Raw genomic sequence first — 11,175 nt, forward strand, 5'->3', positions numbered from 1 at the left:
AAAACATATTAAGCTATACCCTAAGAAAGTACTCTCTAGATTATCTTAAAACCCAACCACATATAAGAACTAAGTTTATTCTGAGAGGAAACCAAAATTCATCCCCAAAAATGAAGATGCAGTACCACAGTAAACCCACCAGATGGTGCTATTCTGTCAGAAAACTGCGCAGGAACAAGCACGCAGCATTTAGTTTCAGAGAAGGCAAATTAAATCAAAATTACGTACTTCAAATGACCCAGATATTCTCCAAAAAAGCCTAGCTTGCGTCTTGCATGTCTGTTTTGTACAAGCTGATCTCACTCTCTCGTCTTCCTGACCTCTGTACCAGGAAAAGCCTTTTAGGAATGACACGTAACATTCACATTAAGAGCAGAAAAGGTTAACTGGTTACAAATAGTCAAATACATCACATGTTTAGATCTAGAAAGGGAACATTCAGAAGATAACCCATTGACAGCAATCGACATAAAGAAGAAGAGAGTACGGTAAACATGAGAAAGAATACTTCTTGTGTTTATGTTGGTCATACAAGATAGAAAGAAAGATGAATCATCTCAAATTACAGTCGCTGATTTATTTGATAGGGATAAATTCAATATGCCTGGAACTGTCTGGAAGCTGCAGCAAATCTTTCAACCTCACTACTGTTTTTTTCCCACCACCAGATTATAAATGTGATCTTTTAACAGTCTTTTTTTTCATATCAAATAATACCCACCAAGAAAATTATTCAGAGGCATAGGATATTGGTTTATGCTGCAGAAAATGTGCAGGGTTGGTCTTTTAGCAGCCATTTGGCACTGAAACGTGAAGCTAAGTAGGGCACAAAAATGTCAGTCATCACTGTTTGCCAACCTCCCTGCACTGACGGGTATCCACCTTAACGGCTGCATCTACAGTTTGTGGTTTCACAAACACACATGGGGCCACTCTCACGAGGGGAATTAGACACGTAAAAACCAAGGGCCTAGGTCATGGTCATCTGCAACCTGTTTTTATGTCGCTATGTGAAACATATTCAGTTCCTCCTCACCAACATTTTCACCAAGAAACTGTTGGCCTTTTTTCTAGGATCAGTCCTGACCTGTTAGGACCGGTGCACTGTTCAGAAACAACAGGGACACACACACAGAGGTCTGCATGTTCCTGTAAATGTTTCTGTAGAAGGTGCCACCAAGGGAAGGAAACAGACAATCTGAGTCAGAAAACCAGCGATTACAAAAAGAGCAGCCTAGTCTATTCTGGGTAGTTCATGGACAAAAGAAGGGTTTGTTCATCCGAATGTAAGAGGTGATGAAATGAGTAAACAACAAAGTCAAACAGCTTTATGCTTACTCAGCCCTGTGTCACTTTTTAGACGCATTCTGAGAATAAGTGACAATGTTCAGTGCAATGTTTTTATTGTTTCATGCCTGTCAGACAAAGAAGTATTGATAGTGATCGGCAGTTTATCTTAGGGGGAGTGGAATAATTGAAGTTCTTGAACAAAAGAATTTAACATCTCAGAGTGATCCCATCAAGCTGTTGCCTCCTTCATGGTGCCAAATGGAAATCTGCTTTCACACCTCAGTCAATTTGGCTGATGGGAAAATCTCAACACAAGCAACCATTGTTTTTGGGTTGGTCTTTTGGATGAATTGGGGGGTTTTCATCACTTTGTATTTGGAACACAAAAGGAAATGCTGTTAAAGTAAGTTGCTAGGTTACTGTAATATTATAGGAAATTCACACAAAAATTAGACTACAATGCAAAAAAAAAAGCCAATAATCACAACCAAATCTGACAGGTAAATGAGGCCTATTCTGACCTGGTCAAGCAAAAATGTTCTAGACGGGTTCTGAGGCTCGTTCCTGAATCTCCTGGACTCAGCTCTGTTCTTGCATCATGCTATATGAAGAGCCATCATGTGGATCCCATAAACTAATCAGAGGCAAAGTTGGGATAACATGGGAGACACTTCCAATTTGACTGTAAAGAGTTTGTTTTTTTCTAAGTTACACTCATTAGACTGAGGGAGAGCAAAAACTTAAACAAATCAACACTAAACATTTAAGGTTGCAAACATGCATTTCAATAATTAAAGACAGGTTTACATTCAAGGTTTGAAGCTGGAGTATGTAACGTTTTTTAAACTATGTTACATATTTGTTAAAACTGTCACTATTACGTTATAGTATGAGACGGGTAATTACAAAAAAATAAGATTTAAGCTCATTTGTGTCCTCCCTGAGGTCCTACTGCTGTTTGCAGTAGGACAACCAAACAGAGCCAAGAGGAGGGTCTTAGTGCTGTCAATCATGCTGTTCACAACTTCCCCCTTGCTCTCTGTTAGGCCAGAGCAAATTCACCACAATGGTAAGCACATACACAAGCATGATTGACGGTGCTAAGACCCTCCTGCTGGCTCTGATTGGTTGTTTCTGACGGAGCGATGTATTTCTTCAGAAGGCCATCAGAGCACAAAGAGGAGCTTGATTTTGTTCACAGATTATCTCTAATGTATCCCAGTATTACATGGTAACAAGTTTAACAAATATGTAAACTAAGGATTATTTCAAAATGTAATAGATTTATAACATATCAAAAAAGGATCATATAATATTTCAACACATTGAACTTGATGTCATCCGTAATTCATATGAGTAATTTTAAAAAATCACATTCAACATTGCACATTATTACAAACATTTCTAAATTGGCATCATACAATCTGTAATTTTCATTGCAAAAAAAACCCTCCGCTGAAACAATCACAAAATCATGGAGCAATGGCTATTTATTGATATTTTAACAGTTTAATTGGTTTTATCAACATATTCTGGCACAACCGGCCCTTTAAGAGCATTCAGATTTTTGATATGGCCCAAAATGAAAATGAGTTTGACACTCCTGCACTAAAGTAAATTTAAGAAGGGCAATTAAATTAGGTGAAAGGTCAAATACAATGCAAGACTTCTTAACATATAAATTAGTATTCAAAGTGATTACAAGATCTTTCCACTTGGTGTTTTGTAACTTGTAACGTGATCCCAATCAACCTCCGGTACACAAGTAAAATTGAGAATAAAATGCAAATTTTCCAGTATAGTTATCAAGTTATTTGGCTCATTTGCATAAAAGACTTGTGAAACTGAAAAGAGCTCATGGTCTTATTACTAACACAGTGTAGTTTTGGATTTCAGGTAATCCCTTGAACAAGTGTCTGGGTCCTGAAACTACAAAAACTGCATCATAAGAATATCCATCATTTTGTCTGTAGAAATCTAACCTGCCATGCTCAAGGGCTAAACCATCCAGTCATCCATCCATCCATTTTCTGTTCACCCTTGTCCCTATTGGGGTCAGGAGGGTTGCTGGTTCCTCTCCAGCTACATTTCGGGTGAGAGGCGGGTTCACCCTGGACAGGTCGCCAGTCTGTCGCAGGGCAACACAGAGACATACAAGACACACAACCATTCACACACACACACACACCTAGGGAGAATTTAGAGAGACCAATTAACCTGACAGTCATGTTTTTGGACTGTGGGAGGAAGCCGGAGAACCTGGAGAGAACCCACCATGCACAGGGAGAACATGCAAACTCCATGCAGAAAGACCCCGGGCCGGGAATCGAACCCAGGACCTTCTTGCTGCAAGGCAACAGCTCTACCAACTGCACCACTGTGCAGCTAGAAGGCTAAACCACGCAAATCTAAATCATTTCAAGTGAAAATACATTTCTCAATACCACATATTGTGTTTTATTTACTTCTTATTCCTATTTCTGGGAACAAAAAGTGTCAGACGTTATTGCAGCTGAACCTTTACCACACTGGCTATCAGAGATATTGGCCTTTAGTCAAGGCCTTTTCAAATTTAGGGACTTTCTGAGTAACCTATTTCTGTGAACATTAGTCTGCGCCGTGCACACAGCCGACACATGAACTGAAAGCCAGTCAGATGTGGTCATGTCTGACACTTGCCAACAGTCCGGACCCAAAGTGGAATTTGAGTTAAGCTTAAAGTTCAGAAATTATGGTGAAGTCAGACTTTAAAAAAAATTAATTCTTAACAAATATTAGCACTGGAGGGGACACTGGAACAACCTTCATATCAGACACATCTGATAATGGCAAGTCTCTCTGAGAACGCCACAGCTCTTCTTTGTGACCTTTGAATGTTTGGTGGAACATTAGAATCAGCACTTTGGTCATATTGATTCAGATTTTTTCCTGGGATATATTAAGTTGGCCTAATGCAGACTTTATGCAGGTTTCACCAACTCTAATCTAAGACTTAAAAAAAAATTAAGACCTATATTTTGACAGAGATGTACAAAAGCTCTCTAGTTAGCTAGCTAAAACATGAAGCTCATTGTGTTATGGCAATTGTGATATAGATCTAGCTAGCTATATGGAAAGGAGATAGAGTATAGCTAGCTAGAGAGCTAGAAATTGACAACATTGGTATCCTAACTTCTAATGGCTCGTTTGCTAGCTAGCAAGCATTAGCAGTTTATTACTGATATCCTTAATGCACAGAATGCAGTGAGTGAAAATGTCTGACTCATGCCTGATAGAAAAATCCTGCAAGAATAAAACTACATAGAATATATAAAGGTAAGTAGTCCTGACATGAAAAATGTAAGACCTGTGACTAACGTATTTAACTTACATTGTTAAGACAAGACATTTTATGGCCAACTTTTAGCTCTAAGGCTCTAACCCTGACATTAGCAGGGTGCTAATGAGGGTTTTCTCCCTTTGGAGCCCTCATCCCATGGAGCCTGTTAGGGTTATTCTGATGAGTCATGTTTGATGATAAATTATGACACACACAATTTATGTCAGTCTTCTTGGTGAACAAGAAACTTACAGGAATTTAAATGATAAAATTTTCATGTCATGCTTGTGTACCTTTAAGTTACATAATTTATTGTTAAAGTTGGTATTTTTTTTAAACAACTTTAATAATAAAGTTGGTTAATAACCAGTTTATTGTTGGTTATTGTTAAACCAACAACATGTTGGTTTCACAAACTTATTGTAAAGGGAGTGTGGGAGGAACAATCCAGCTGTTCCACCTAGTCGACATGAACAGAACACAATGATCTTCACATTGTTATCTTTTAGGGACACAGATGCTACAAAGCTCTTGATTTTGTTAGTTTGCTTTGCAGACGAAAGGACATTCCTACAAATGACTGCAGTAAAATTGACCAAATTCTTCCTCAAAACAAAATAAACAGCAACATGCTCAGACCTGCCTCCTCAGCTAACACTTAAATGTATGAATCGCACACATGTGTACGCATGTGACACGCTGAGGTCACTTTGTGCATAGTGTTACAGCATATTGTATACGACAGTAGCTGATGCACAGCAGTACAAGGCTCTTCTCATAAGGATAGCATTTAATGTCTGAAAATGGAGTCAACATTAGTTAGTCTCTTCCTGGAAGCACCGTTTCACTTTTCCAGTAACTTTCCACTCTGCTGAACATGGTTGATGGTTTGATTTATGACAACGACACTTTTCTGCAGACACACCATGTCTCAATTAGAGAAAAAAGAGAGATAAAGGCAGACAAGGGTGCAAGGGGTGGAAGGGTTATAATTACACTGCATGGACTGGAACTCTGTCCCTCCCTCGTGTTCTCCCCCCTCTGGGACCTTGGCCTTACTATATAAAGGAGAACCTGACCCACGCAGGTTTGCTCAGTCAGGCAGATCTGGGTTGTACATTCCGCAAAGCTGCAGCTTGAAAACCCTGGCTTTACCTCCAGAGTCAGTCAAGTTCTCCTGCTGAGTTCTTGATTTAGCGTTGGACATCAGGGGATCCTCCTGGTCCAGGATAAGTTCAGAGGTCTTTAGAGATAAAAGAAACCGACCCAACTCTTTCCAACTCCATTGAAAGGATGGAACAGCAAAGCTTCTTCACTCACAGAAAAGCATTGGTGGTGATGTGCATTGCAGTATTTTTGCTGACCCAGCAGGTAAGGAGACTATGGATTTGATTGAAATGTAGAAAGTTCTTTTGTGGCTATTATAGGGGAGACGCATACTGATTTTAAAATGTTTTAAGTTACAAATATAAAATTCAGTTCATCTTTCAAAAAGTGGATGATCATCATTGGAAGATGTTCACAGTTGTATCTAATAAATACGTTACATTGCTCAAATTTTATGCACCTAAATTGATTTTGCTCCTACATACCAAAATCCAATAACTTAGAGACAGAAAATCAAAATCAATATGGCAGTTTATCGTCTTGTGATGAACTTTCAACAACTAATAGACATTCCTGTGCATTTTTTTTTGTGTGCGGTTGCCAGGCACACGCAGGTCCGCTGGTATCACGGCTCCAGTCTGGCTCTGACCAGATCCAAGACGTAAGAGGGGAACACGCAGAGCACATGCTGAAAAGAATTGCCCGCATGACCCCACTATGGAGGATCATGAGCAGCAAACCATCTGGAGCTTTCTGCCAAAACAACTTTGAATGTGCGACTGGACTATGCAGGTAACAGGAAAAGTGTATATTTTCAGATGCCTTCAATGACAGAAATTAAACTGTGATGCATCATCATTACTGTATCCAAGTTAGTCTTGGGATAAACCTTGGAGGACTTACAAATTCAGTTAATGGGGAAAAGTTTGAAATTCACTGGGCTGGTGGTTCCCAGAGATTTTCTGGGGCCCCCTATGGATTACAATAAAAATCAAGTCAAAATCAAGAAAAAAAAAAATCAAGTGGGCACAGACATCGTTCAACCAGACATAAACCTACACACATATTTTGTTTTCAAACTTCACTGAAGTTTATTTCACACTTCAGGTTGCAACAAAATAAAATACAAACCATCTTTACAGTGAAACACTTTTGTGTAACTTTTTTTTTTTTTCATTCATCCATTCTGCTTCCCGCGCCCCCCTGTAATGGCACTGCGCCCCCTCTAGGGGGTGCGCCCCACACTTTGGGAACCACTGCACTAGGACTTACTTCTTGGGTCAGCTTTGAGCTACCTGGTTTTTCATGCATCTATGCAGGTTAACAGCTGGAGATTATGTATTATATATGTGCACTACTAACTTAATGAGATCTACAAACCATCTATTCCTACAACTTTCACTAAATTTTATATGTACTCTATTTGTTGTCATGCCATGCCTTCCTGAGGGCTAATTTCTGTTTAATTTTTCCAACTTGAAACTTCAAAATAAAAACTTTGGATTATAAACTGAACACAGCATGAAGGAACAAGGAGACAAAACAAAACTAGCGACTGGCCTGTTAGCTTGAACGAAATGTTACTAAGCCAAGACATTTAACTGGTCTTAAACCTTATAACTGACTTACATTTAAACTCATATCCAAATATTTCTAGATAGGCTACAGCAAGTGTCATAAAGTAACTTAAGTTGAATTTGTTTTAATTTCCATTTAGATATTGCTTGGGATTAGCTATTAGTTGCAATCGCTGCTGAAGCTAATTCAAGGCAAAACCAGTGTATTTTTTCCCTTCTCTTTATCTAAATACTAAAAAGAATAATTGCACAATACCATGTGTGCAACTTATTTAGTAAGAAACAAAATGTCCAAAGCGCAAACAGTTTTCTTCTACATTTTTAGCTATATTCTGAATTCACAGCAGCCATGTTGCATTCGAAGTCAGAGACCTTTGGCTTTCCAAGTTGACATGACTTCATCAAAAGACTCTGTATTTGATTATTACCTCATAAAACAAAAATAGAGCAACAACCTTTATTTTATTACTCTTGCATCATCAGCAAAAGTAATACCTGACCTGCTAGCTTAAAAATTCAGTAGCCTAGCTAACATAGCTGAGAACATTCAGTGTTTTTGCCTCATATTTTGCGTAATTCTGAACAACGAAGAGATTAGATATTTCTCATGAAAGAAACAAAACTCTAAGCAAAGAAATTTAGAATCTTGATAGATTTTCTAAGAAATTCAGATTTTTTTCCCCCCACACAGTTTAGGTTTTCTTGGTGTTTTTTGCAAAAATGACCTGGAGTTGGGGCTACATGTTACTGTTGTTAACGATTCTGTGTCATGCACCGTATTTTTTCATGACATTAGAAACTTCTGTCTGTCCTCAGGGAGGGACGCTGCTCTACAAACCAACGCCTCTCAACAGACCCTGTGAAATATTAGATCCTCCAGGACGCCACCAGCGAGTTTACATCAGCGTACAATCCCAATCTGGACGCATTCTGAAAACCAGGATACAAACTTTATTTTTATCTGTATTATCTGAATTTGTATTTATGACTATGAGTATGATATCTGCACAGCTACTTGGATTTGTTGACACTTTAACTACCAGAAAATTGATACAAACAGTTAAATATGTGCATAATTTTGTATGAACTGAGGAAAGTTACCAACATGACTTTGGTCATGATTTAAAAGCTTTCAGCCCTCGCCCAAAAGAAGATGATTTTTGGTTTTGGGATGTTCAAGTTACTTTAGCCTTGAACTTCATTCTACAAATGATGTGATGAAGTTTTGTATGCACACAACTTAACTAATAATACAGGGTTGGTTGATAGTTCAGTTGGATTCTCGTGATATAACAATAATGGCCCATAAAAAAAAACAACCAAAAAAAAACAGACATAATATACAAATCCCACAATTTTTACATTCTCTGGACAGAACTGGCTTCAATTGTTTCCTTAGATTGTCTTTTATCTGTAGTTTTATTCTAATGACAGATGGTAGGAGCAGGAACAAATTTAAAGCACAGAGACTCTTTCACGACCTTCGTCAGACGTTGATGTCATTATGCTGTTTTGACGTACTCACGCATTCCTCTTATCTCGAGAAAGTCTACGCAGCAGAAGATAACCTACATACATACAGTGATGCGATTAGCAGAGCATGGAAACCCTAAACTGAAATGCTTCTAACAAGAAATTACAGATTTTTCTTCAAAATACCAATCATTATTTATTCTCTAGAAGAGGCTGTGTCCTGCACAACTGATAAAAGACCAAGAGAGATTTCAGACTTCTTTTCAAATGCTTTGTATAAAATGAACAGCGCTACATGGATCAAACTTTAAGTTGGCAATGATAAACTATATTGAGTTCTAGAGGGAGAAATAATTTTGTTTACAGGATAAAATCGCATACATATTTATTTGCCTTCTTAGTCTAAATGTCAAAAATGTTCCTGTTTGTGTTTAGCTCTTATTTTTGGTTCACTGTAGAATACTTTATCACCCTGAATTGGTTTTCTTCAAGTGCTCAACATGGATCTGATTCATAACCAGGAGCTGCACGGCCTTAACGTTTGCACATCTATCCCTTGACACCGACAGGGTTTAGAGTCCTTTTTTAACACGCCTGCAAAGTTTACATCATGCACATGGCAGGCGGAGTCTGATGTTTTGCACACTGTGTATCAGAGAGAGATTTTAGTTGGACAGCACTTTTTAAAGCTAAGTATCGTTGTACTGTACGGTGTTACAAACATGTAAAAAGAGTGGAGAAAAAGTCAAATAAAAGCTTCTGAAAACGGATTCAGTTTCATCTTTTCAATCTGATTTCAAAAGGTTTTTGCATTCACGCACACCTGGCTGGTTCATAATCACGAAAAAGTCACGGTACATGTGACGTTTCTGGAACGCATAGAGCGAAAAACTAAATGGCAAGCAGCTGCTAATCAAACATTTGGGTTCACATTTGGAGCAGAACATTATTTTTCAGTCATTCTACAGGCAGAGAGATTAAAATATTTTAAATAGTTGCCCTTCTTCCCCAGCATCAACTCTCTCGACTGCTTCTTTCAGCAGACCAAACCAAAGTAGAAATGCTTGGCCATAACGCATAGCATACCTATAAAAACCAAAACATTTCAGAACTGTCGAGCAGAGTGGGGAGACATCATGAATCTCTTCAGGGCGCGACGCGAGAAAAACAGAATGAACAAGAAACAGTAACAGCAGACGTTTAGCCAACTTCACCAACCCTTTCATTCACCCAGCCATTGTTGCTACTTTTTTTCCCCTTTACATCCCAAAACTTGATGAAAACTTTATATGGATGCACAAAATCCAGTACAAAATTCAGTGCTTTACGTTCAGGCTGATTGGATCCTTTCGTCAGTGGTTGTTAATTTTACCGCTACAAACTGTTTAGTATTTATTTAGACTTCTCCGCTCGTGGAAACATCTGCTTCATGGAGTTTGGTATGTTTGTGCATAAAACTATCTATGGTCCTGAAATAGAATGACTGACTAATTTTGGTTAATATTTTAAGCATCCTTAACAATTCGGCTAAACTTGACATTGCCTTATTTATGTACTTCTGATAGTGCTTTTGACATTTTTTGAAATGCACATCCTTCTTCAGAGCATTTTTGAAATTCAAATGAAATTTATTATCTTGCCTGTTCACGACGCCAATGAAACATGTATGAATCAAAGGTCACGTATCTCAGCGGTAAAAAGTTTACAGAAATAACACACTGCAAAAACACACAAAATCTTTCTGAGTATTTTTGGTTTATATAGCATAGTGTCAATATTTAAGTACACTTGAAATAAGACCAAGCAAACAAACTTTTCAGCAAGATATTGGAGCTTTGATTATAGTCAACAATTCCTTTAATATTGATGAAAAAGTCCTAGTTCAATCAACAGATTTCTTGATCTATACCAAGACGTTTTTACCATGTTTTAAATGAAATAACCTGCCAGGGGAACTAGTACGTTTTCATCATCCATCCATCCATCCATTTTCTTACACCCTTCTTCCCTAATGAGGTCAGGAGGGTTGCTGGTTCCTCTCCAGCTGCGTACCGGGTGAGAGGCGGGGTTCACCCTGGACAGGTCGCCAGTCTGTCGCAGGGCAACACAAAGACATACAAGACAAACAACCATGCGCACACACACTCACACCTAGGGAGAATTTAGAGAGACCAATTAACCTGACAGTCATGTTTTTGGACTGTGGGAGGAAGCCGGAGAACCCGGAGAGAACCCACCAGGCACAGGGAGAACACGCAAACTCCATGCAGAAAGACCCCAGCCGGGAATCGAACCCAGGACCTTCTTGCTGCAAGGCAACAGCTCTACCAACTGCGCCACTGTGCAGCCCACGTTTTCATCAATATTTAGGAATTATTAGCTATAAACAAAGCTCCTATATCTTGCTGA

The 11,175-nt window shown here is 38.6% G+C and overlaps 1 protein-coding gene across 1 annotated transcript; it reads left to right on the top strand.

Annotated features, from left to right (window-relative positions):
* Nucleotides 1-5,373: 5,373 nt before the first annotated feature.
* On the top strand, nucleotides 5,374-9,536 carry leap2 (liver-expressed antimicrobial peptide 2). Its single transcript, XM_044097024.1, has 3 exons — nucleotides 5,374-5,980; nucleotides 6,321-6,508; nucleotides 8,110-9,536. Exons 1-3 carry the CDS (start codon nucleotides 5,903-5,905, stop codon nucleotides 8,162-8,164), a joined length of 321 nt encoding a protein of 106 aa, XP_043952959.1. The 5' UTR covers nucleotides 5,374-5,902; the 3' UTR covers nucleotides 8,165-9,536.
* The last annotated feature ends 1,639 nt before the right edge of the window (nucleotides 9,537-11,175 follow it).

This window comes from Gambusia affinis, linkage group LG18, assembly GCF_019740435.1.
Source record: "Gambusia affinis linkage group LG18, SWU_Gaff_1.0, whole genome shotgun sequence".
In the NCBI taxonomy this organism is placed as follows: domain Eukaryota; kingdom Metazoa; phylum Chordata; class Actinopteri; order Cyprinodontiformes; family Poeciliidae; genus Gambusia; species Gambusia affinis.

Coding starts and splice junctions, on each gene's coding strand:
- leap2 (XM_044097024.1), top strand. CDS start 5,903: ATGGAACAGCAAAGCTTCTTCACTCACAGAAAAGCATTGGTGGTGATG. Junction 5,981..6,320: donor TATTTTTGCTGACCCAGCAG/GTAAGGAGACTA, acceptor TGCGGTTGCCAG/GCACACGCAGGTCCGCTGGT. Junction 6,509..8,109: donor TGTGCGACTGGACTATGCAG/GTAACAGGAAAA, acceptor GTCTGTCCTCAG/GGAGGGACGCTGCTCTACAA.